The 27406-nt window shown below is 42.8% G+C and overlaps 1 protein-coding gene and 1 long non-coding RNA gene across 4 annotated transcripts in view; one reads left to right on the top strand and one right to left on the bottom strand.

Annotated features, from left to right (window-relative positions):
- Nucleotides 1-308: 308 nt before the first annotated feature.
- Nucleotides 309-27406, bottom strand: part of LOC115557644 (calcium/calmodulin-dependent protein kinase type 1D) — a 36771-nt gene continuing 9673 nt past the window's right edge. For all 3 annotated transcript variants that reach the window (XM_030375617.1, XM_030375619.1, XM_030375618.1), the window contains 8 exons: nucleotides 16351-16474; nucleotides 15595-15670; nucleotides 15054-15166; nucleotides 3707-3785; nucleotides 3396-3483; nucleotides 2739-3004; nucleotides 2113-2218; nucleotides 309-1582 (listed from right to left, as the gene is read on the bottom strand). In XM_030375617.1, the coding sequence (XP_030231477.1) occupies nucleotides 2146-2218; nucleotides 2739-3004; nucleotides 3396-3483; nucleotides 3707-3785; nucleotides 15054-15166; nucleotides 15595-15670; nucleotides 16351-16474 (819 nt within the window). In that variant the 3' untranslated portion in view covers nucleotides 309-1582; nucleotides 2113-2145. The remainder of the gene's footprint in view (nucleotides 1583-2112; nucleotides 2219-2738; nucleotides 3005-3395; nucleotides 3484-3706; nucleotides 3786-15053; nucleotides 15167-15594; nucleotides 15671-16350; nucleotides 16475-27406) is intronic.
- Nucleotides 9735-11309, top strand: LOC115557645 (uncharacterized). Its single transcript, XR_003979215.1, has 3 exons — nucleotides 9735-9780; nucleotides 10473-10510; nucleotides 10702-11309. It is a non-coding gene; the product is annotated as an uncharacterized LOC115557645 (long non-coding RNA).

Here is a 27406-nt window from a genome sequence, read left to right as displayed (position 1 = left end):
AAAATAAAACCTTTTATAAACATGTCATAGGAAATTATAATTCAGTGTAAAGTGGCTGAGCAATAGAAAGTCAAAAGTAATGAGTTAAGAAGAGAAGAAGTTACCTTTCGGATATTGCTTTTCAAATGAATATCAAAATACTTTCTTTTCCTTGTCTTTGTTGTTCTTATCTTCTCATAGTAAGAAACTGAATGGACATTGGGGTAGGGCAGACCAGACACACGACATGATGTACAACCTTCTCTCAGACTTACCTGAACACAGTTTGGAGTAAGTTTGTGGAAATGGTAGAGACAGACACTTCGCAGTGATTTTAAATGTTTATTGAGAAAATAAGCAAAGAACCCATGAGCATGGCATTACAACATAACATATGTACCAGAGGACTTTCACCCATGGCGGGTATCAAACGTGCGCCCTGCTCCGGTAGGTGGGTTGAAGAGCGAGGCCGTCCTGCCCCCCTCCCCTCTCGGAACCACCACTGCTTGGGAGCAGAAACGCTCCGCTCACTGTGACTCTTGGGATTTGAATGTAAGGCGGTAATGTCGCCATGACAACCAGTTCCTAACAATCATAAAACTGCAAATGCAAGGGCTTTAACCCACGGGCCAGAGGCTCCATCAGTATGGTGTCACCTCATGCGGCGATTAATAGTGACTTAACTGACATTTATTTAAATGAAAATCTTTAAAGATCTTCGAGATTGCCGCTTTAACGACTATAGTGCACTGCATCGATGCACTGGATTATGGCTTGAAATGTGGCACATATAAAACCCACTCCCAGAGAAATGGTTGGCTCCTTCCTGAGCAGAGCTATACAGGTTGCAAAGGTTGAAATAAAACAAATAAACCAGAGAGACCTCCGAAAGGTCGACCCCCTGATACACAATGCAGGACCTCGCACAAGGTGCAGAGCCTGACTTAAGTCTCTTTATGTACCTGCAAACGGGATACCTGACATAAAAATTACATTCGAAGCGTGTCAAATAACATGAGTCATGTGTTAACCAGAATCTGAATGCTTGAGTACAACTGTGACGTTGACTATATAAATATATGCATATATGTCACAGAAATGTGACATTACAGAGCATGTAAAGGTAAACTCAAAAGACCCATTTGATAATATTGAAATCCAGTTCAGTAAAAACAACACCATAAAGATATATAAGATTAACAACAGCATGCGTCTGTATAGGTGTGTGTGTCTGCATGTGTTTAACAACATTGTGCGCCTGTACAGGTGTGTGTGCGTGTGTGTGTGTGTGTGTGTGTGTGTGTGTGTGTGTGTGTGTGTGTGTATGTGTGTTTGGTTCAACATTAAGCTCCACAAAGCTGTTTTCTTTCCTGTGGCAGGATGAAGACAACACACCATACGTAACGTCAGTCAACATCTCCCTCAGAGCGAATGGCCGGGCTATGGTAAAACGTGAAATTCTGAAGGTCTTCTACCATAACAGTATATCTGGGACCACATGCTCTATTAAGGACAGTAGCAGACAGGAACAGACTTCAGGAAAGCGTTGGATGTCTTCACAGAGCAGTGAAGGACTTCACTGGTTGAAAACAGCGTGAGAAAACTGTGGAGAACAAGAAGAACTTTGAAGAAAGAATGTTTTTGTGATTTGCCATGAGGAACATTCTAGAAAAGCTGAGAAAGTAAAAGTCCTGGCATTTTTTCTCTTACACTGAAACACAGGCAATGTCCCCTCTGGCCTGTGCCATTCAGGAAATTTAGATGTACCGGGCGATGGTAGCTCAGGAGGTAAAGCGGGTTGACCAGTAACCAGAAGGTTGCTAGTTTGATCCTAGCTGAGTGTCGAGGTGTCCCTGAGCAAGACGCCTCACCCTTACTGCATCCGGCCATATGGCTGTCACCCTGCGTGGTTGACTCCGCCGTCGGTGTGTGAATGTGTAAATGAATGGTTGTAAGTCGCTTTGGATGAAAGCATTAGCAAAATCCCCTAAATGTAAATGTAGATGTTGGACTCAAAAATGGGACCTTTGCTTTCAGGGACGTCTGTTCTGGTACATTTCTTAGAGCTCATGGTCATCACAACATTGCAATTTAAAAGGCGGGGCTAGGCACACCTATCCATAAAACGCTTACCTGGGTGACCTAGGATGTGAATGGTCCGGCCAATCACATGACAGAACACACCCCTGTCTGCAGCGTCTGTCCCCTCTGGTTCCTCCCTCTCTCCACAGTATCAGCGCTGAAACACCAGAGAGGAGGACACCATGAAGGGCAGCTCAACATGCTCATCATACCAAGAACACATCTGTACCTACCTACTTGAGTTACATCCAGAATGCCAATGCTCTATATCGGAATAGAGACACTTATACTGTACATATTAACATTTGACACATATACACTTCATTATATTTACATTTAGGCCATTTAGCAGACGCTTTTATCCAAAGAGAATTACAGTAAGAGTATTTGTCAGAAGAAGGAGAAACAATACATCGCTGTCAGTACAGTAAGGATGTTCATTGAACCAAGTGCAAAGCAATTTACAATAACAATTGTTAGGTTAACCCATTACCCATATACAACAAAGATAGCTAGGATAAGATGCTACACAACTAAGTTATTATTATTTTAATTTATTTTTTACGGCCAGGACGTGCAATGAGTAGGTACGTGCCAACACACACACTACTGTACATCCCTGCAGGCATCAGGCCAAACCCGTCCCCCCCCTCATGGAGGCGGGAGCAGGGCCGTACCTGAGGGGCGGCATGTGGATGGCGCTGCTCTCTGAGTGGAACACGGCGGCACCCGGGGAGGCGATCAGGGGCTGGGTGGGCGGGGCCACCTCGGACTGGGTGGCAGCTGTGCGCTCGGTGGCACTTGGGGGGTTGGGGTCTGGGTCCAGACAGGGGCCCTCTTCCTCACACCAGTCGGGCGGGGCCATGCCGGGGCCAGGGAGCTCGCCGCGAGACTGCTGCAGCTTACACATGTGGTTGATGGCGGTGGTCGCGTTGAAGGCTTGCTGTTTAGGGGGGACGCACACGGTCAGGGGGGACAAACGGTCAGGGGGGACACCCACATGGTCAGGGGGGAGAAGAAGGGTCAGGGGGGACGCACGGTCGGGGGACACACATAGATCTCATCACACAGTCTCATCAAGGGTCAGGTCTCAGGTCTCCTCACAGGGGGTATTAAAACACGTGGGGAGTATGGTGGTGTGTCACGTGATGCCGCAAACTCGAGTATGTTCGGTTTTGATCTCTGAGGTTTCACAGACAATCGCACCAAGTCTAGAGTTCGGTGTAGGTCGTGGGCTTGACTGACTAACTCTCTCGGTCTAGAGTTAGTGTAGGTCGTGGGCTCTACCGACCGAGGCTCTAGGTCTAGAGTTTGGTGATCATGGGCCTACGTACCCTCCATTTGGATTTGGCAAAGTTTCTCTGGACCTGCTCGCAGAAGGACTGGTAAATGTCCTGGTCGCTCGCTGTGTCTCCGTAAATCCTGCCAAGCAGTTATCATCACATTAGCATCACGTTACTCAATTACAAATTAGTAACACATTAAAGTGACCCGTTGTGACACATATGTGACACATTAGTGCTCTTAGTGATGTTGTTATAACAGTAGTGAGGATAGTTATAGAGGACTCACAAGGGAGGCCTGCTGCTCTTAGTGATGTTGGTGTACGAGTAGTGAGCAGTGAGGATAGTTAGTGAGGACTCACCAGGGATGCCTCAGCGCCTGCTCAGTGGTGAAGCGGTTCTTTGGGTTTTTTTCCATCATGTTCCTGATGAAGTCTTTAGCTGTGGAAGCAGCAAGAGAGAGGAAAACTGATGTCTGATGATCTCCTTTAGTATTCATGAATAACTAACTAAATAAATATGAACAAATAAAAACTCTGGTCCCTTCAGGTAAAAGATTTACCAAACAAGGAGCTTGTTTTGACCAGTTAATTCCTTTCTCGATCTGTATTAGAATTGTATGTAAGTCTCTGAAAATACTTACTTTCTAATCCAAATATGTGAACCATTAACAACCACAATCAGACAATGGTGTTCACAGTTCTTGATTGCCTGTCCCCAGACCTTAGATGAGGAACAGATGCGTTTTCTAATGGTTCATGGGCCCTCTCCTGTAAAAAGTCTATACATCAACGAATACTCCTCCACACTCAACTTTCCTCTTCTCTTTGGTGTCAATTGTGAGTGGATAACATGGCTGATTTGGTGAATAAAAGATTTGATGCTAAATTGACAAGAAAAATACTTTACTCTAACTCTGACCCTAACTAAGTTGTTCATTAGTTTCACATTTTTATTAAATTGTATTTATTATCTATATTATTACTTCACAGAAAAACAGTAAGGTGATTGGTCAAAGTAAGAAAGTAATATGGATTTAGATTTCCAACCCGGTATCACGCGATTTCGTGCTCATGCGCACGAACGTTAATCTATTGAATCGTGTTCCAGAGCACGATAGTCCGACTTTTTTCGTGCTACACAGAACGAAAGTAAACCAATGCATTCTGAATGGGAGTGTTCTCAGACAATTAACGTGCTCCACAAAACGCTACGAAAGAGAGAGAGAGAGGGAGGGACAGAGAGAGAGGGAGGGACAGAGAGAGAGAGCGAGAGAGAGGCTTCAGAAAGGGTGTGCGCAGATAGTACAGTGCACCCTAGTTATGTTTATGCCAAAACCACAAATGCTATATATATCAGTGGAGGCTTCTCCATTGAGGAGAGGGAGGAAGATCCTCCGTAACATTGTTGAGAATAAAAAATGTAGATTGCCCCGACTATTGTAATGAATGAATGCCCTTAAATATGACTACTTTATTGCCTTTGAATATATAATGTTCGTTTCCCTGGGTAAAGGGACATTAGCACCCCCTATCGCCTATTGACAATTACTTCAGGGAGGAACGTCCTCCCTCCGCCGCCGTTCACTCCCATTCATTTTCCCGAAAGTACTGGCGGCCGGTGGATAACATGGGTTTCAATGGGAGAGAGGAGGAAAATCCTCCTCTGAGTGGGTGGGACCTTAAGGGGTCTGATTCGCGCAAAAATCTATCCGTCTGCGCTATGAACCAATAAGCAGGATCCCTGGATGTTGAGCAGTGTTGCCAGATTTGTCCGATTTCCCACCCAATTGGGCTACTTTTAACCATGTTAGGCTGGAAAAATTATCATTGGGCGGGAAATCTGCCCAATCTGGCAACGCTGTCGATAACAAACCCGGTCAGCATTGCCGCGGTGCTCAGTCTGAGAGACGCAGAGCAAGTGAAATCTGCGATATCGAGATCCTAAATGCACAATGGAAACATTGGAAACGGAGGACATTGTTAACGTCTTATTACAAAAAACATTCCATTCATTCAGAAAGAGGTAGACCACTTCCCAAAATCAAGGTCATCAGAAGTAATGGCAACGTCAGTGTTGTGAGTGCTACATGGTTTGCTAGGTACGCATGACTTACTGGTAGCATTACAAGCAACTAATGACTAACATGCTTTGCATCCTTTCCTTCTTAAATTACAGTGATGCCACTGGTGGCTTTGTATACATTTTGTTCACATAACTCCCTCCCTGCTATTTTGTAGTTCACCAAAACACCCTGAAACAACTTGAGTCTCACATTCTTATGCCACCATACACCAACAGTGCAAGCAGGCCAATGGCAACCAAGCGCACAGTCCTTCCTCCCTCACTTTAAAAACCACCAGCCGCCACTGATAAATATATATATACCTGTATATATATATTGCCTAGTTATATATATTGCCTATATATATATATATAGGCTATATATATAATTAGGCTATAATTATATTATTTAGCGTGTAATGAGACAATCTATAGCCAAATTGTAGAAGATGCCCGAGAATCTCCGGAAATATCAGCATGGGAAATCGGCGCATCAGACCCATAAACCTATACAGAAAGACGTCATCTCAAGCGGGAGAGAATGTTTGCGGTGCTGGTTTGTGTCACGTAAGTACAGGGCTCTCAAGTCTCATGCATTCGGTGTGAGACACACGCAATTCAACCCATGCACACGCTCAAACCTGGTCTCACGAAAATACGTGACACTGTCACGTTATTTAATCTATTGAAACGTGATCAGGGACACGTATTTTCTAAATTTTGTATTTCAATTGGAAGTATTTGTCGTGTCACTAAGCACGACTTCCAAACTAAGGTTCTGCCGTTCTCCCTAATGTACCTTAAGGCAGTGGTTTTCAAACTGTGGGGCGCGCCCCCCCTGGGGGGCGCCAGAGTTCTTCAGGGGGGGCGCGACGTGAGAAAAAAATAAACCCGAAGAAAAACCTGTACTGTAGAAGTAACCTAACTAAATCAGTTTTCAACCGTTTATCTTCGTGCAAACCATTTAACAAATCTACACACTTGTATCTTCAATAATATCTAAACAGAATTTCGTTATCATTTAAAATTTCTTCAGAATCACAGTTTTAGTTTCATACCGCTTCGTTTTCAGCTGTTTTCATTGAAGACGTCAGCCCATTCTGATACACCTACTTCTAGACATCGTAACTCATTCATTTTTCAACCGTTTACCATCGTTCAAACCATTGAACAAATGTACACACTTGTATCTTCAATACTATCCAATGGAATTTTGATAGCATTTATACTTTTTTCAGAATCACAGTTTTAGTTTCAAACCGGCATCGTTTTCAGTTGCTTATAATAATTTAGGTCACCATAGCAACGCCGGTAAACAAACCCCGCCGAATAGTCGAATCTCTGGACTGAAAAAGCAGATCTGATTCGACTCTGAAAATTCAGAGTCGGGGACCCTGAATGAAACTGTGTAAACTGGCAGTTTACACAGATTAAGATGTTGAAATGTATTTAAAAAAGGTTAAGCTAAAACATGCTTGGATAAAGTTGTTAAATTGTGTTAAGAAATGTGTTTAAAAACGCACAAAGAAGTTGTAATGTTTCAGAAATATGTTTAAAATGTTTAAAAAATATGTTTCAAAAGTTTAAAAAATATGTTTCAAATGTTTTAAAATTATGATCAGAGATGTTTAAAATGTGTAAAATAATTAAGATAGCTTTCAAAACACAGGTCTTTAGAACTCGGGGGGGGGGGCTCAGCTGAATTATTTTCTCTGAGGGGGGGCTCACTCTCTCACACTTTGAAAACCCCTGCCTTAAGGAGCTCCGTACAGATCATTCATTGTTGAAAATTGTCTGTGAGAACTAACAAATGACAGCTTTTGGCAACCCGTTTCTACTTAAAATTGTCTGTGATAACTAACAATATGACAGCTTTTGGCCACCCGTTTCTACTTTCACATTTGATTCTGAGAAATTGTGACAATTCACGGATATATTAAATGCAGGTGCGCTGCTCTGTAGGCAAACCGCAAAGGAAAAAAGGGTAGCTGCTTCATCTGTTCTTTTTAGAATTGTATGTCTTGATGTTTATTTTATCTAGCCATCTATTCTCTTGTTTTTGAAGGGGGGGCCTGCCCTCGGGGTCTGACCGGGCCAAGTTTTGGGCAGGAAGGGCCCCCCCTCCCTGCCCTCGGGGTCCGACCGGGCCAAGTTTCTGTGCGGGGGCCCCAGTTAGGCCCTAGAATAAGGTATTCAAATTTCAGGGCGGTAGGACCTTCCTTTCTCAAAAACTGTTTTTCCACCACATTCTGAACCATGAGGTCTTGCAGGCAACAATTCTGAGGGGCTTAGTCCAAATGACAGTCAATTTGGGAAAACTTTATTTCTCTAAGGGCTAGAACTCCAAATTTCGGATATGTCGTTCTCGAGGCCCCGGGAAATGTCTGTAAACATTTTAGCATCCCTAGCTATCTCGAAAAGTCCGGAAAAGGGGCGTGACCTCCAACAGTACAGTAAATGTACCTAAGACAGAGGTTTGTTTCTAGTCCCCATTTTTTGTGGGATGGAGGTGTACATGTGTGGCTTAAGGGGTGTAGACACAGCTGGCCTGTGGCCACGTTTTTGAAGTCTGGGGTGAAAAGGTCAAAAGGAGCCGGCACCACGCCGCTTATGAGATAAGCGGCGTGGTGGGGGGGCTGGGTGGATCTTTTATGTTAAATCCATATGGGGCGGGGGGGGGGGGGGGGGGGGATGCTTGTGGACGGTAGGGGTGTACACTAGACATAAATAGGAAGCACACTCAGGAGAAGGAATGACCTCTCACAAATATTTATTTAATAAATTGTTTCAAATAACCCTGCCTCGTTAAATCAATGAGCTTGGTGATTTGCTTTCAAAAATCGGTTATGGAAGAAGTCTAAACTGCAGAAAATACAAATATCCAAGCTTCCTTTTAAGGATTCCTTGGAATATCTGTCTTAACCATCGGACCCTAGTTTACGACAAAGGCAAGACAATTGACGGCAGCTCCTTTGCCTCGTGGTTTTTAGAGCCATGTAAGGATTAGAGCGGGGCGGTCGATAGCAACCACCATAGCAACCATGACGGTCAAGTGACTGGATGCAGCCCCGTTGAAAAAAATAGAATACCACCCTACATACTCAGGAGATTAATGATATTTCAATTATTATGACCATGAAGTCTTTATTTGCATGGGTTTACATTTCGTTCTGTGTAGCATGGAAAAATCGGAGAAACACTCCCATTCAGAATGCATTGGTTTACATTTCGTTTTTTGGAGCACGGTTATTTTTATTTATTTATTTATTTTCAGTTTTTGAGGAGGTGCTTCAAACATGCAAATGTTTCTGCAATAATCCAAAATCCAATGGAAAAACCCGTTGGCTTTTTGTCAAGGGAACCCAGGGCGACGCTCACTTCCGGGTTGGCCAACATACGTCATCCCTCCACCACTCTACTGTAAAAACACATGTTCAAGTTGAATGAGAATAATAATAATAATTCTCCCATAGTATTTATTTAAGGGGGGGGGGGGGGCATACAAGTCTTTTGGCCATTCGTAGTGTTGATCAGCAGAGAAATAATCTGTCCGCAAAGACGGAAGACGCTGGGGTTGACAAGTCACGGGACTACTACCCATGCAAGTGAACGGAGCGTTCCACAGCATTGAGAAGACCCGTGTAATAAAGGCCTATAATATTTTTGTTTATGGCATAGATTTCTCCTCAGATTAGGCCAGTAAACCAATGATAAAATAAAAATAAAAACGCTTGATCAAAGGCCCGTCCCGAGGATAGTGGTGGGAAATATCGGCCCGACCCGGCCCGCGTTGGGCTCGGGCTTGGGCAGAGAATCTAAACACTGACTGGAACTACTTAGCAGGTGTCTGTAGGCCTATATCAGGAGTTAATGCACGCCCTGCAGCCAATCAGAATACGAGTATTCCCCCAGACCGTGGTATAAACAATATTATTCACGAGTTATAATCAACCCCTACACATCAATATTAATGATAACCCATTCAATACAGTATGATTTCTAGATGTCATGGCAACGTCCGCTCGCGACACTGGACTTGCGAGGCATCGACGCAGACTTTCATTCACATAGCCAAAAACAAGACAATAGATGGCTAGATGAAGGGTGCACTCACACTAGGCCATCTGGCCGGAGAAGCCCCTGACTGCAGCCCGCAGACGGAGCCCACATGGAGGGGGCGGCACTCAGTCCACATGGAGGGGGCGGGTACTCCGCCCACATGGAGGGGGCGGGCACTCAGTCCACATGGAGGGGGCGGGCACTCAAACAGCATTTCTGATCCCGTTTCTGAACTGAAATTAGCTGAAATGTACCTGAAATTACCTGAAATTAGAGTGTGCCCGCCCGAGTGAGTGATGCCTAAAACATGCAAGTAAGTGAGACTGTCAAAATGCTTAATATATTTAGTAATATTCATGCAATTGTGTATTATGTCTTGTTAACTACTTAATCGTCAAATCCCGCCGGCGAGAAAGTTTAAGTTACACCTAGCATGTTCCCCCCAACATGCTAGGTCAATTTTCAGCATCATAAGGTTGAGTGATATGGTCATGTCATACACCGTTTGAAAGCTTAGAATCTCAGGTTGTTTTGTCAACCAATGTCAACCATTCGGTGGAATAAATATGTTTAGTGAATATAGATCAAATATATCCCGGTGTCTTAGGTCAAAATAGCCTCCCCCACCCTTGGTGCATTCTTACTTTATCGTCGTTGTGGATATCCTTAGCAATGAGTTGATACTTCATGTTGGGTCTTGAAATGTTCATAAGGGTCCACAGAAATCGAATATCAATATTATTTTAGTCTAATTACATTGTCTCTATATGCACAAGCCATCTTATACAAAGCAGCCGAAAAATAGAAAACCGAAACACTGCAATGTTTTTTTGTAGAAAACTGCTTTTATGTTTATACTGGTTTTCTTTGACTTTTAGAGACACCATCAATATAGAAGTTATAGCCTACTCCATGACTGATCTATTGCACTACTAGGGCCTACTTTTATTATTCCATTGTATTAGCCTACTCAACATTACAGACAACAATCTGTTTTATTTCCAGACAAAACTGAAGACCAGGAACTGGAACCTGGGAACCTGGTATGTAATATGTGTGTAATGCTGGAGGTTGTATGTATAGCCAGATGAAATAGTCTGATGACTAGTTGAATAGTGTTTTTTATCACTGAAAACTCATCAGTAGTAGTAGCCTTTGTTTGCATACCATTTTGTGGTTTTGGGAGAGTAGGGTGTCAAGTACAGACACAAATAATTTTTCTTTCTTCTTCAAGGAAGATGATGTTGTCCTGAAGGACACAATTCAGGCTGCAGCATGGTGCCAGTTACAGTCTTTCAAGGACAGTGTTTCTCTCCCAGAGGTCATTGGGATGGAAGGTCGGGAGCAGATGGCAGCATCAACACAGCGCAAATCCCATGACGGCGGGGATGAGGAAGAAACGTGGAAACCATTCCAATTCTCATTCAGATTACATACTGACTATGAACTGTTCTGTGTGGAGATGATGGACAGGAGAAACCTGAAGGTGTTTGCCTCTTTTGAGTCAAACACCTCTCCCCCTCCCCGTCCCCCCTCCCCGTCCCCCTCCCCGTGACGCCTGCGCCACACGACTCCAATGTAGTCTGATGATGCAGCATAATCGCGGCGCTTGGCAGCTATGGCGGCGGTGACGGCGATGTCGGGTGACAGAGCGTGAAGCGAGAGTGGCGTCCACCTCACTGAGGAAGGCGTCAGTGTGTCCCCCCCCCCCCCGTTGAGACTTTGTTTGTTCTACTCTTTATTGATTTATCTTTTATGTTAATAGTTTACAATCTATTTTTTGTAGTTGTTATTTTTTAATTGTTTTGTTGAATAAAAAGACTGTTGTTAGTGCTCCTGTGATTGGTGTAACTTAATGTGCTTCACACATGTAGCTTTTCATTATGTCTATTGAGGTAAACTTTTTGCCCTTAGATGTGGTCACTTCGTTATTCCTCACATTACATCTGTTAAGGTCATACCTTTGGGTCCCAGTCTTCATAGTTCCCCAAATCTTATTTTGGCTCTTAATGGGCCTGTAACTTTCACAGACAGACGGGTACAGGAGTTCGCACACGTTGCATTGTTTACAGGCAAGGGTGGATTACCGCACGGGCACACCGGGCACATGCCCAGGGGCCCAAGGGCGGCCCTAAGCCAGAGCTTCTGTGTGAAGTCGCTGTTAGTAACTTTTAATGTTGCATTGTCGAAGCAATCAGTAGAGAAATACAAAAAGTCAAGCGAAAACAGCAATAGTAGGCCTATTAATACTGAGTAAAAAAAAAAAAAATCACTAGGGGGCACTATTTCAGTTAGTGAACGGGTCACGAACAAGGCACTGTGATTTAAACATGGAGCAATGGCGAACGGTTGTAACGTGAACTCTTACAGTTTTTTTCAATTGCTTGAACACTATCGCAACACAACTTGAAGTTTTTGTTTCTATACCTTAAACACATGTAACCATTCCTTAAACAAAAGCGCTGCTTTGCACTTAAGTTGCAATTGTGCAACACACTTGCTCCTTTCTGCAACACACTTGCTCCTGCACACTACACAGTATTTCATACATAAGACACTTGATTCAAAAATGACGTCTCATTGTACCATTGGGAAAACACATCTATTCAAAATCCTAAACACATTGGTTAATTGAGAATACTTACTTACACACCTTAAAACACTTTCTTCCAAAACTGAACACCAATCAGCCAGCTGCAAAAATGCCTCAGTTAAGCCATTTTCAGAACTTTGCAAGCATGGATGCAGCAAGAGCAAGAGGCAGTGGTAGAGGAGGAAGAGGAGGACAGAGACATAGAGGAGGACGTGGTGGAAGAGGCCGTGCATGGAACATTATTTCCGATGACATAAGAGCAACTTTGGTGGACCATGTCATAAACCATGGCCTGACTATGAGGGAAGCTGGGCAGAGAGTCCACCCTAATCTAAGCCGTTTCACAGTTTCATCCATAATAAGGACATTCCGACTGGAAAACAGGTATGTCTTCAACTCTCTACTTTCTACTCTACTCAGACTGTATCTAGAGTATTTGCAGTACTGTACCATATCACATGTACTGTATTGCAGGGTGGCTAATGCTCCATTTTGAACAAAAGTGGTAGTTTTGTGTTTACCTACATTGAGATGTTTCAGTACTTTCTATGGTATATACAGTAAAGTACAGTATATACAGTACTGTAAAGAAAGAAGCAAACCAATACAGTTACATTTTGTGATTGCTTTTTTCTTGGAGATGGATGGAGCTGCACAGCCTCATGAATTGATTTACATTGATGAGGCTGGATTCAACCTCAGCAAAACAAGACGACGGGGTCGTAACATAATTGGCCAGAGGGCAATTGTGCAAGTCCCGGGGTAGCGCGGAGGAAATATCTCATTGTGTGCTGCCATAAGCCTTCAAGGGCTACTGCACCATCAAACAAAACTAGGTCCCTTCAATACCGAACATATAATACAATTTCTGGATGCACTTCACGATGCAGCTGTACAGGACAGACCAGAGCAGCCCAGGTTTGTTGTTGTCTGGGATAATGTTAGTTTCCGTTGGGCTGCTCTGGTACGCAACTAGTTCACCAACCATCATCAATTTGAAGTCCTATACTTGCCCCCTTACACACCATTCGGCTTGGAGATGGTGCGTATATGACCGCCAACCTCATGCTCACATGCCTGTTCTGCAGGCAATGGAACAGGCCTGCGGAGACATCAACATAGGCTCAATCCATGGATGGATTAGGCACACAAGGCAAAATTTCCCCGATGCTTAGCGGAAGAAAATATTGCTTGTGATGTTGATGAGATCCTATGGCCAGACACCAACAGACGGCAGGATCCATAAGCCCACCCATGCATAATTGCCATGTTTTTCTGTGTTCACAGTACAGTAGGGTTTATTTATTTATTTATTTTTGCTCAAACTGTATTTACTGCACTGTAATGTACAGTACTGCAATGTACAGTATTTAGTATTCATTTTGGTTGTGGTGAAAACGTGCCCTCTGTGGAACTGAATAACAACAGTGAACATGAAAGACTGCAGTGTTTTATATAAAGTAGACCAGTGTGTTGCTGCTGATCTGAAAGTGTATTCATATGATGCAAGTGTGTTTCATTTTGAGAAGAGTGCCATTTTTACAAAGAATTGTTAGGTTTCGATAGCCGAGTTTCAATTTGACATAGATGTGAATGGTTTATTTCCCAGTGTTGTTGTCTTATTTGCTTGTGTGTTGAGTTTTGACACAACGAGCCAAATTTTGCAAAACGTGTTCAAGCAATTGAAAAAAACTGTAAGTGGAACCTTAATAGGTCCATGAGTGGAACAGCTAAGCGAAAAAAAAAATAAACAAGAGAAAATGTATTTGCAAGTCGTTTAGGCTATGCTTAACTTTATAATAGTTCCATGGTACGCAGCAAGAAAGATACCCAGTCACAATACTCCCGTACCATCTGTTTGTATAATTGAATTAACAGCATGGGCTCCCGCTAGCTTAACATAGTATTACCGTTTACTCTTGCATTAACAAGAGCAGCGGAAATCTGCTCAATCGTCAATGTGGTCGGAGTGCCCGCCCCCTCCATGTGGACTGAGTGCCCGCCCCCTCCATGTGGGCGGAGTGCCCGCCCCCTCCATGTGGACTGAGTGCCCCCCCTCAATGTGGGCTCCGTCGGCGGGCTGCAGTCAGGGGTACTTGTCTGGCCGTGGCCGTTGGCCGTTTTCACACCTAAACGTGCTCAAATGGCCCCATTGTTCTCGGGCCTGCACTCACACTAGGCCATCTGGCCGTGGCCGTTGGGCGTTGCAACTGTGGCCTGGCCACGGTAGGCTCTTGTACATACGTCATCACGTCGTAAGTATAACAGCTACATGCTATGACAGTGTGCGGGGGTTGAATTGTGTGTGTCTCACGCCGAATGCATGAGACTTGAGAGCCCTGTACTTACGTGACACAAACCAGCACCGCAAACGTTCTCTCCCGCTTGAGATGACGTCTTTCTGTATAGGTTTATGGGTCTGATGCGCCGATTTCCCATGCTGATATTTCCGGAGATTCTCGGGCATCTTCGACAATTTGGCCATAGATTGTCTCATTACACGCTAAATAATATAATTATAGCCTAATTATATATATAGGCTATATATATATATATATATATATATATATATATATATATAGGCAATATATATAATTAGGCAATATATATATATATATATATATATATATAGCATTTGTGGTTTTGGCATAAACATAACTAGTGTCTCTCTCTCTCTCGTAGCGTTTTGTGGAGCACGTTAATTGTCTGAGAACACTCCTATTCAGAATGCATTGGTTTACTTTCGTTCTGTGTAGCACAAAAAAAGTCGGACTATCGTGCTCTGGAACACGATTCAATAGATTAACGTTTGTGCGCATGAGCATGAAATCGCATGATACCGGGTTGAGATTTCTAATCAAACACGTCCAAAGGACACAAATAATAATAACAATTAACCAAGCAGGAGCAGCCTGATCAGTAGGAGTAGTTTGACCTGGACCTTTATCACCTGATCAGTATGAGTAGTATGCTGTACCTGAACCTGGTCTCACCTGATTCTGAGATGTCGTCCCAGAAGGGTTTGTGGAAGCTGTAGTCCGCCCGCATGATCTTGGCGTACAGACTCTTCTCGTTCTCCTCGAAGAACGGCGGGTAGCCACACAGCCTGGGGAGGAGACAGACAACAGCCCCTTCACTGAGGGGCTCAAGCTGCTCTCAAAGTCTCTTTCTGTCGGCGTGTTTTCAATGTTGAAGCCCAAAGCTCACAACAGCTGAGACCCAAAACAATGTTTTGAATTGTCATCCAAAAACTTCTTTACAAAGAGAGGGAGGACTGACATCCCGCTACATTCAGGCTCTGCGTCGTGCCGTGCCTCTATTAAAACATTTGTTATATAACTTTTAGGGTTCCGCTACAAATATGAGATGAAAGGGGCATAATGTTTTAAAGCCTGTGTAAAGACGATTTTCTTTCAATCGTGATGGAAAACAAAGAAATGGGAGCTGGAGTCTGAATCTATTTAGACTCTGATTGGCGGCCTGCATGAGTCCTGAGTGTGTATGGAGCGGTGCAGGTGGGAGAGGCCTCCTTACAGGATGTAGGAGATGACCCCTACGGACCAGCAGTCCACTGCTTTGCTGTAGGGTTTCTGGGCCAGGACCTCAGGGGCTGTTGGACAACACAAGACAGAGTTAAACGAGGAAGAAAAGGTTTCTAAAGTAGTAGAAACAACCAGACATTTAGAAACCAGACACACCAGAATCAAACAGTATGTCATTTTAGGACAAACACAGGGGTCTCTCCTAACCAGACCCTCCAGGATTTCGCGATGTTGCGATTTGCAACTTCAACGCCACATCAACCAGTCCCCGCAAATTCAGGGGGGTATGTGCGCATCCAACGTTTCCCACTTGCCGACCAACATAATTGCGAAAGATCGCGAAAAGCAGTATCCTGGTATTCTACGTGAAAGTGGGGGAAAATTATTTTGCACTGCATGCAACATTGTTGTGGAACATAAGCGGAAATCTTCCATTGATAAGCATTGTGCCACCGCAAAACATAACTACAGAACTGCAGAACTGCAGGCAGGACGTCAGACGACGAGGCAGATCACTATGACACAGGCTTTGGCATCCAAGTCAATTGTCAGCGCGGAAAGAATCAAGAATCAATTATTCAAAGGGCCATTTCCCAGTGTTTTTGTTCTTTTAATTAATGTCTTTTTCAGTAATAACTTAATATTTAACAAATTGCTCCAATCAAAGTAATGGGTGATGTGATGTATTCTCCCATTGGTTGGTTACAGTGTGGGAGGGTACCACGACCCGTCCAACCCTCTCACTCACCCACGTATCCGGGGGTTCCGCAGGCCGTGAACATGACCCCGTGCTCAGACATCTTTGAAAGGCCGAAGTCACTGATCATGATCTTGGAGTTGGCGTCCATGTTGTGGTACAGAAGGTTCTCAGGCTGCACACAGGACACATTCAGAGAGAATGAGGAGCATCCTATGTGTGTGTGTGTGTGTGTGTGTGTGTGTGTGTGTGGTTGTTTGTATGTATGTATGTATCAGTGGCGGCTGGTGGTTTTTAAAGTGAGAGAGGATGGACTGCGCACTTGGTTGCCATTGGCCTGCTTGCACTGTTGGTGTATGGCGGCATGAGAATGTGAGACTCAAGTTGTTTCAGGGTGTTTTGGTGAACTACAAAATAGTAGGGAGGGATAGTTATGTGAATTAAATTGATACAAAGCCACCAGTGGCATCACTGTAATTTGAAAGCTGGTAGGCAGCATGTCTTTGAAATGGACTACAAGGGCAGAAGGAAAGGATGCAAAGCCCATTAGTCAAATCAGGCCTACACTTGATTTGTAAAAGTAAATAAAAAAATCTGGGCCTATTTTTGCCCTCAATGACCGAAGTTATTGGTTGTAATTTAGCTATGATATTTTCAGTAACAATTGCTTTAAAAAAGACACAAGACCAAAAGTGATGCCATTTAAAATGCATCATGCTCTGAATCATTAACCCTTTCCACACCCTCTCCACAATATCAAACAGAACGGTCAGAGTAACAAACTAGTAAAAGAACGAGAACATTATTTCAAACAACCTGATCTATAGGCATGGTGCCTAGCAAGGAAAGTCGCATAGCAACACAAACGTGAACTTGAAACTTGTCGTGGCGTTTGGTTGCCCTATCAAGATTTTGAAACCATGAACAGCCCACGTTGGAGATTTGCCATTATTCATTAGCAAACAGGGCCAGCAATACAGTCGATTGCAAGTAATTCTACCAGTAAGCCATGAGTACCTAACAAACCATGTAGCACCCACAACACTAACGTTGCCATTACTTTTGGTGATCTCGATTTTGCGAAGTGGTCTACCTTTTTCTTTGGTCGCTAACTTAGCACTGTAACTCAATGAATGGAATGCTTTGTGTAATTAAACATGAACAATGTCCTGTTTCCAATGTTTCCATTGTACACTTTATTCGCAATTGTTAGAATCTCGTTAACCTTCAGGGGCCGATATTTCAAAACTTGTAATCCAGATCAGAATGATCCGGATAACCAAATCCCCCTGTCCTCAGCCACGGATCAACCTGATCTATCCCGGTATTTCAAAACTTTGCTGGATTGGATCAGAGTGATCCTGATACCGGCAGATTGGGATGTCCAAATCCGTCCCGCCCCCTGGATCACAGACTGGAAACAGGAAATGGAGCCAACATTTTACAGAAAAAGGAGAAGCTAGCTCAACTATTGTCTCTGAATTAAAGTATAAACTTAGCCAGTGTTGATGCGTCCTCAGACTAGATGAAAGGCAATCATTATATTGAGTTAACCAATTATGTAAATCAGCACAAAGTTGAAAGAAGAGCTCGGCGATCTCTAATTAAGCAGAGTTCGCGCTAATGCGAGCTAACGCTGCTCCATTGACTCCTGTGTTAAGGAGCTAACAAGCTAGTAAATAGGCTAGCGTCTGTATGTCGCGGTCCACAGTCCATTTGAATGCATTCACTCGCAAGGCATTGTGTGTAGATTTTAAAATGTGTTGTACATATCTTTTTAGGAAACAGTTGTTAACAAAGGGGACAGCCCTAAAACCTTAATATTAGATTTTCTTTACAGATGTCTGTGGGAAGAGACTTGCACAGACTTGCTCCAAATGGCATTACTTTTTGAGCTTTGGCTATGAAAATTAAGTGTGTGTGTGTGGAATCCACCGGCACCACCACCACCATGTAAGCGCAAAAGGCAAGCTGAGAAGGGGGATGGCTACAATGAACTACTGAAGGTGGAAACGGAACGGGCTCAGCAACAAATAATTCTAACAAATGAACAAATCAAACTAACACTTCTTAAACAAGAAGAAGTGAAGTTAAGAATTCAGTTGCTGGAAAAGCAGTTAAAAGACTGAAATGTATACTGCATAGTTTAACACTGTTTGTTTAATAAATCACATTGTTTTTCCTTCATAATTCCTTGTTAATTGGAGTTTGTAATGTCACTTACACGCAGTAGTGTAATGTTTATTCTGTGTTGCACTTCTGACGCCGATTTGTTAAAGCATTGCAGTGAACAGCGTGCATGTTTGCAGAAAAAAAAAAGGAACGTGAAAAGGAAATAAACATTGATCAAACAGCAGTGAAGCTTAGTTGTATTAAACAAAGAACTTTGGGAGCAGTTACACTTCAACTGTTCAAATCTTAACATGTAATCTCCCTCAAATCCACCTCTGAGGTGGGATCAGGGTGATCCTGATTTTTAGGATCAAACTGATCCAGATTTCCCACTTAAGTTTTGAAATACTCAACAGCAGCTTTTAATCCGGATCAAAGGCAGGATTGGATTGCCAAATCTGAATCTGAATCTTCAAGATCAGATTTGCTTTGAAATACCCGTTTTCAGGATCTGATCAGGATTTAATCCAATCCAGGTGGATTAATCCTGTCGGATCATTTTGAAATACCGGCCCCAGATGATTTTACCTGCTTTGCGTCTCTTAAAGGGTAATTCCGGTGTAAAATTGATTTGGGATATGTTTTGTATGATAACGAGTTGAAACAATGTTTTGGAGCACAAAAACCGCATATAGACGCTTTCTTCAGTTGGCTGTTTTTAGCCGATTCTGTCAAAACGCTATAAACTTGGAACAATGGGGGCAGTGGTTATGGTAAAAACTAAATTGCTATTTTAAACCACTTAAAAGGCTAAAAGTAGCCTGACCTGATTGTTTATTAAAAAGGACATTTTATACACACAATACCATCAGTAGATCACCCGTCGACGCCATTTCGTTTTTAAGACTCGATAACTAGATTGGTGAACACAGAGCTTGCGTGTTGCTGACGGTTGTCAAAATCTCTGTGTTCGTCAATCTATCTATCGAGTCTTGAAAACAAAATGGCGTCGACGGGTGATCTACTGATGGTAATGTGTGTATAAAATGTCATTTTTAATAAACAATCTGTACACTTACAAAGTTCTCAATGCCTCGTGTTAAGACCCTTATTATACTACCAAAGAAGTGTCGGGCTACTTAAGCCTTTTAAGTGGTTTAAAATAGCGATTTAGTTTTTACCATAACCCCTGCCCCCTTCGTTCCAAGTGGATAGCGTTTTTGATAGAATCAGCTAAAAACAGCCAACTGAAGAAAGCGTCTATATGCGGTTTTTGTGCTGCAAAATGAACGTTTCAACTCGTTATCATACAAAACATATCGCAAATCCATTTTACACCGGAATTAGCCTTTAAGGTACGGCCAGACTGCACGCGTTACTCGTGTTAAATTACGCGAGTAACGCGCCTAACCTGATGCTTGATCATTGTGTGTCACAAAAATGGTTCAACGCGCCTACGCACCCACGTTCGCTGCGCTGGATTTAGGAGTCCGAGGTAACAAACCCAAACGCCGCCGTGTTTGGGTGCATGATAGAGCTTCGATCGGGTTGGATTAAATAATCTCGGATATAAATAACAATAATCGGGTTAAATAACTTCACATGATGTGTCTGGTGTGTTTCCAGCATTCGTAGTGTTGATCAGCAGAGAAATAGTCCGCCAAAGACGTTGAGGTTGCTTAGCAACCAAAGACGCTGCCCATGCAAGTGAATGGAGCGTTCCCTCTTCGTCATAACTATCAAACCAAACATCCTTCACATTCACCGAGTGAACATTATGAAAGTAAAATGCACATTTCTCGCTAAAAATGTTTGCATAAACGCTTTTAATGGCGTAACTATGTAACTATTTCCACCCAGAATAAAGAAAGATGTCCGCCATATGCTTCTGTGCAAGCGTCACTCGTTACTCTCTGCCAGTGACTCGGGCCAAGCTCCACGCTGATTGGCTATCGCGGCTAAGCGCCACGCGCAGGCGCTTCAAAAGTTAAAAATTTTGAACTTTGCGCATTGGGCGCGTTGCTGCGTTTACGTGCGTCATTACGTGCGTATGCCGCGTCTAAAGCCCCTTAACGTGCCGCTTTAACGCTAGTAACGCGTCTATTTGCCTACACCAATGGTTCCTTATGCACAAATGTCAATTTTCAACGCCTCTAACGCGTGCAGTGTGGCCGTACCTTAACGTATGGCAAGCCCAGGGCGACTCAATTCAACATTATTTTACGCGTATCAGCACACGTTCTGAACAACTTTACCGCGTATCTATGGCAAGCCATCCCCGACAGAAAACGCCCTCATTCAGTCACGTATCACCTTCATTACGCCGTAAAAAACGCAGTAAAATGTAGAAAAACGGCGAAAAGCTGGTGGGCTTCATTGCGCCTCTTTTTACGCCGCAATGAAGCCTTTCAAGAGCGTGAGAAAAAACGCTGTTTTGAGCATCGAACCGCGGGTAAAATACGCGCGTTTGTGCACATCACAACGCGCGTAACATACGGCGTCTCTCTAGTATGCTAATAAACTCCGCCCTTCTTTTCTCTCAGCCAATGCATTTGAAGTGTTTGCGCCCAATCACTGAACAAGACAAGCAGACCAAATAAGTTCACCACAGATCTGCTTGTGACGATTTCTCCTCTCATTTGTTATTAGTTATAGCGTCATATAGATATATATCAGTGAATCCAAAATAAACCGTGTGGTCTGTGTGGCCTAATCGATAGAGACGCTTGCTCTGAAGGCAAGAGGTTGTCGGATCAAGTCCATCTATTGTCAGATTTGTGCTTTTGTCAGATGGGCACCTTTTATGATCGCAATGCTTTTTAGTCAGTGTTATAAGTTCCAAATTCAGTGCCTTTTTAGTCAGCCAGCCAGATCATCTCAGTGTCTTGTTACACGCTTTATAAGTTAATTATATTCAAATTATTATAGCCATGGAGCCTTTATTTTCGTGGAGTTATCGTTACATCCTCTCTTGTTCAATCTATATAAATACACAGTGGAAAGGAATGAGAGGGAGCCATAGAGAGAGACATTGATGAACTGGGGAGCCAAGTAGCCTATTAAGAGGCCCATCAGCCCATCATTCTTTCGAACCTTCGTAAAAAATGACAGTTTTTCCCAAAACTCCTCTTAACATGAACGCACGTGCACTGCTCTAACAACGTTCATAGGCTTGTAACTGTCTACTGACACGGTGCTTAAATGGGCTCTGTAGGAGGGGGAGACGCAGGAATGTTGTTGGATTCAACTATTTGTGCATGGCAGCAAAAAAATATCTCCCCATCAAGGCCAACAGCAGAGTCGCCTAAGAAAATAATGGACTAATATGAATGCTTCAAATAATAAAACACGATCAACTAGGCCTAGGCCGACATATGCTATATCAGTCCTAATCCTGAAGGCACCGTGCGTACATTTTTCACGGCATTTCCCCCCAGACAGACAGACAGACAGACAGACACTTTATTGACCCCAAACTAACTTTCAGAATCCAGCAGGTTACACAATACAAATAACTGTTACTCAAATACAGACAGCCTATACAATAATGCAGCGACCACCTCAGCAAAAGGTAAAATTTAAAAAGAAGATATAAGCTAAATTTAAAATACAGATGCTGTAGCCTACATAAAATTACAGATGCCACATGAAATATGAAAATAGGATACAATGTATAAATATGCAAAACTAGGATATAACTAGGCTATAATGAGAATACTTGGTTACAGCTGTGCAATGACTATCCTCCTAAATTAAATTAGTTATATGGATAGATTTTTGTCTATGGATTGATCCTGTCACTTTACTGTGTAAGTAAAGTGATAGAATATAGGAGGTAGGAGATAGCGTATATACAATTTTACATATTTTTTTATAATTTTTTGATTAATTATTAGGCTACCTATTTTTGTTTGTGTAGACACATATACCCATGATATTGAAATCTATATTTTATCCTTTCAATTTTGTTTCGAAATAACTACTTATGACGTAGCCTGGTCCTACCAGACTCTCGTACTACATTTCATTTGTACAGAGAGTCTGGACCATGGAGCGATTATAGAATGGACAGCGGATTCCAAAATGGCGCTCATTCATTCCTATAAAAACTGCTCAATGTCGCAGGGTAACACGTTTAATATACAATTCCCCAGGAACAGTGCATACTTCCGCAATCCACCAGTGCTCAGCGGCCAAGCCTGGTATTGCAGCTGTTTAAGTGGGCTGTGGATGGATCCCTCGATTCAAGGGGTCCAGAGGTAGATATCTCCTTTCACTCCAATACAAGTGGGGAACAGGAATGTGTCTCCGCAAAAAATGACTGGATATCAATCAAGGGCTCATAATTATCTTTATGCCATGTACTAAAAAAATATTTTTTGCTGGAGAAGGAGGGGTGGGCAGCTGAAAAGAGTCGTAGTGAAACAAATGTTTTTTCGGTCAGACATTCGAGAGGGCCTAGTCACGGCTCCGTTAACTTCTCGTGTCCGAGGTTCTTCCCTTTACTTAACATGAATGACGTTGATGGCTTTTAGGCGCTGTGGTGACTTTTAATCACTAAAATTGTTTTAGTGATAAAGGGATTTTTAGACTGGTGCTCAATGACTCTCACGTTCCTCTGCTTGCGATCATTGCGATTCGCCATTTATTTATGCTTTTATTCAAAATATCCAAAGACAAAGAACGGGTGCATTACGCTATAATTTTTATAATGTTGTTAATAGCCTAATAAAAATGTCAGTTGCGTTAGTATTCCATTTTTCATTTGCTTGTTTAGCTATGTATGACAGTTAACAATGTTGGTGTAGGCTAATGGGCCTCTTAAAGTGTAATTCCGGCGCAAATTGAACCCAGGCTCTTTGTTTTGGCATGAAAACCCATCAAATAAGCCTTCCAGATACCTTTTTAATTGAGAATCTAGTATTATAGTTTGCCGGGCGCAATGTTTGGCGTCCATATTGTTGGCTTGGGGCATTGAGTTTCGCTTCTAAATCTGCATTTTTGAACCACTAATATTGTTAAAAATAGCATCAAACCTCTGCAGTAGCATGACTAGGGTCCCTACACATAAAACGAAGCACAAACAACTTAGTTTGCAAACCCAGAGTTTATTTAAAAAGACAGTTCAACAAGCATTACTGGTGGGTCCGTGTTTACCGTGTTTGGGATTGTTGTTTTTTTTGCTTTAGGGGGCCCCCCCCGTGGCCCGGGGCCCCCAAACAATTACGGGGCCCCAGGCAGTTGCCTGGTATGCATAATGGGATGCGGCGCCCCTGGCCATTGCGGTACAATGACCGATCTCTGGTAGACCAGTGGCTTATTGTTCTTAATATGGACATTGAGACGCCAATCAAGACGCTAATGCAGAAGGATCACCGTGTCTGCAGTGCTCATTTTGATAAGGACGACTTCATCATTCCGAAAAGAGCTGCTGACCCAAAGAACCCAAAAAGAGTTTAATTGAAGAGGAATGCAATCCCTCGAGTGCGGCAAGTGGCTACGGATAGACTTGAGGTAAAGTTGTTTGCTTATTTTTCGTGTTAGATGGTTGTTCACAATTGGTGTGGGGCAGGATGCGTCACGAAACAAAGTTATAAGTCCTATAACTTTAGGACTTATTCACTTCCTCTTTAACTTCAATTGAGGAAGTGAAAGATGATCTTGTGAGTTGTCCAGGTAGGCTAAGCTCGATTTACTGTGCATAAGGATTTGTGGTGGGAATTTCCGGACCACGTCAATCGTTTTCTGTGTCAACCCGGTAGAATACAGTCATCAGAACGTTTAACAATTGCGGTCATATATTTGTGTAAAAACGGTACAAGACCAAACAACAAACAATAAAACAAACGTTGCAAGGAGAAGGCCATTATCAGCTTCAAATGATAGATTACCATTTTATTAGCCAAATGGTAAGGTAGTATTGGGGGGCAATGCTGCCCTGGCAATATGAATTCCTGGCTTTAGCCAATGGAATGGACTTCTCCTTGCAACGTTTGTTTTATTGTTTGTTGTATGGTCTTGTACCGTTTTTACATAAATATGACCACAATTGTTAAATGTTCTGATGACTTTATTCTACACGGTTGACACAGAAAACGATTGACGTGGTCCGGAAATTCCCACCACAAATCGTTATACACAATAAATCAAGATTAGCCTACCTGGACAACTCACAAGATCATCTTTCACTTCCTCGAATGAAGGTAGGGCTTATAACTTTGTTTCGTGACGCATCCTCCCCCACACCAATTGTGAACAACCATATAACACGAAAAATAAGCAAACAACTTTACCTCAAGTATGCACCGTAGCCACTTGCTGCACCCGAGGGATTGCATGCCTCTTCAATGAAACTCCTTGTGGGTTCTTTGGGTCAGCAGCTCTTTTGGGAATGATGAAGTCGCACTGCAGACACGGTGATCCCTCTGCATTAGCGTCTTGATTGGCGTCTCAATGTCCATATTCAGAACAATAAGCCACTGGTCTACCAGAGATTGGTCATTGTACCGCAATGGCAGTCTATGGAAAGTTTCTGGAGTGTAACTTTTCATTTTTTTCACAGCCGGGGAAAACACAAACACGAACCATCTCTCTCTTGACTTAGAGCTGTAGAACAGTCGTCTTCTCCGGTGATTGAGCTGTCCTTCACTCGATGCGTCAATCACGTGTGCAGTGCGTCTTCCATCAACAACGTGCCATGCTTGATTGTAGCGAACAATTATTTTGTAACTAACTTACATATGCAATTACTTTAATTTACGTGTCAACACTTGCTACATATTATTTATAAGTATGAATTATATAAATTATAAATTCCAAAACTTTCTTCCTTGAACTGAACTCCGGCGCATTCGGCAATCGACTTGTGTGGACTTCCTGTAAACACAGACCTACCGGTAATGCTTGTTAAACTGTCTTTTTAAATAAACTCCGGGTTTGCAAACTAAGTTTTCTGTGCTTTGTTTTATGTGTAGGGACCCTAGTCATGCTACTGTAGAGGTTTGGTGCTATTTTGACCAATATTAGTGGTTCAAAAATGCAGATTTAGAAGCGAAACTCAATGCCCCAAGCCAACAACATGGACGCCAAACATTGCGCCTGGGAAACTATGATACTCTATTTTCAATTAAAAAGGTATCTGGAAGGCTTATTTGATGGGTTTTCATGCCAAAACAAAGATCCTGGGTTCAATTTGCGCCGGAATTACACTTTAAGGTCACACCCACTCAGTCCCATTGAAACCCATGTTGTTCACCGGCCGCCAGTACTTTTGGGGAAATGAATAGGAGTCAACGGAGGCTGAGGGAGGACCTTCCTCCATGAAGTAATTGTCAATAGGCGATAGGGGGTGCTAATGTCCCTTTACCCAGGGAAACTAACATTATTCAAAGGCATTAAAGTAGTCATATTTAAGGGCATTAATTCATTACAGTAGTCTGGGCAATCTACATTTTTTATTCCGAACAATGTTAAGGAGGATCTTCCTCCCTCTCCTCAATGGAGAAGCCTCCACTGGTATGTATGTATTAGGGATGGGCGTGAGGAATCGATTACTCGAGTACTCCTCGTTACAAATGAACTTGGTTGGTGGAGAGGCAATCTCGAGTTTGCATATACATACACAAACTACGTTTTCTGAAGCAAATGTATCAATTTTCTGTCGGCGCCACTAACGCATGCCGTGGGCACAAAGCAAATGAAATGTATCCATTTCTGTGTGGCGCGTTCCGTGCCGTGTGCAGGCACGCCAGAATTCAAAAAGTTAAGAGATGCCGGTTAAAGTAAAGCGCAGCGAAGAATTGAAATACTTTAAAGAAATAGGAGATCATAAGGTGAAATGTAAAATATGCCAAGCGAAATCGAGCTACCAGAAAGTACTATGCGGCAACATATGCTCCTGAAACACAGTGAATTCGGGAAAGCAGACCCGCAGCCACCTAGTGTGTCGGCTATTTTCACCGCCACAAGACGCAGCTTTAATCCCGGCCGTGTAGAGAAGATCAAAACGCTGAGTATTTCCATAGTCCATTTGCTGCCGTTTTATTTGCAGATTTAAATTATTTGCAATGGTTAGGCTACTTGTTTCGTTTTTGTTTTTTTTAAACTGTTACAGGCCCTGGTTCGACGTGATTTAAATTGTGAGACGCATATTTATTTTTGTAAGGAAAATGTGTTTTGAACGTTTGCAAAAATAAATAATGAATACTCTGATAACTCTGACTGTTTTGATGGAGAATAAGCATTACATGTTTGGTTGGTAATATTGACGTTCATCAGGCCTATTCCTGCTGCAGATGTGTTGCATTCTAAAAATAGATTTGATTAAACGAGTACTCGATTGATCCTCGAGGAATTCCTTCGATCACTCGAGTTTGGAATTTACTACTCGTGCCCATCCCTAGTATGTATGTAATGTACAGGGCTCTCAAATCTCACGCATTCGGGGTGAGACCTTACAGGTGTCTGATTCGCGCAAAAATCTAGTCGCGCTGCGCTATGAACCAATCAGCAGGATCCCTGGCTGGTGAGTAGTGTTGCCAGATTGGGCAGATTTCCCACCCAATTGGGCTACTTTTAACCGCATTAGGCTGGGAAAATTATCATTGTTCGGGAAATTTACCCAATCTGGCAACGCTGTCAATAACAAACAAATCCGCACTGCCTGCATAATGCATTGCCGCTCAGTCTAAGAGACGCAAAGCAGGTGCAATCATCTGAAGGATAACGAGATTCTAACATTTGCGAATAAAGTGTACAATGGAAACAGAGGACATTGTTCATGTTTAATTACACAAAGCATTCCATTTATTGAGTTACAGTGCTAAGTTAGCGACCAAAGAAAAAGGTAGACCACTTCGCAAAATCGAGATCACCAAAAGTAATGGCAACGTCAGTGTTGTGGGTGCTACATGGTTTACTAGGTACTCATGGCTTACTGGTAGCATTACTAGCAATCGACTGTATTGCTGGCCCTGTTTGCTAATGAATAATGGCA

Source organism: Gadus morhua, chromosome 13 (assembly GCF_902167405.1).
Source record: "Gadus morhua chromosome 13, gadMor3.0, whole genome shotgun sequence".
NCBI classification, from domain to species: Eukaryota; Metazoa; Chordata; class Actinopteri; order Gadiformes; family Gadidae; genus Gadus; species Gadus morhua.
The sequence above is the reverse complement of the archived record's forward strand: the minus strand, read 5'-3'. Positions and strand labels throughout refer to the sequence as shown.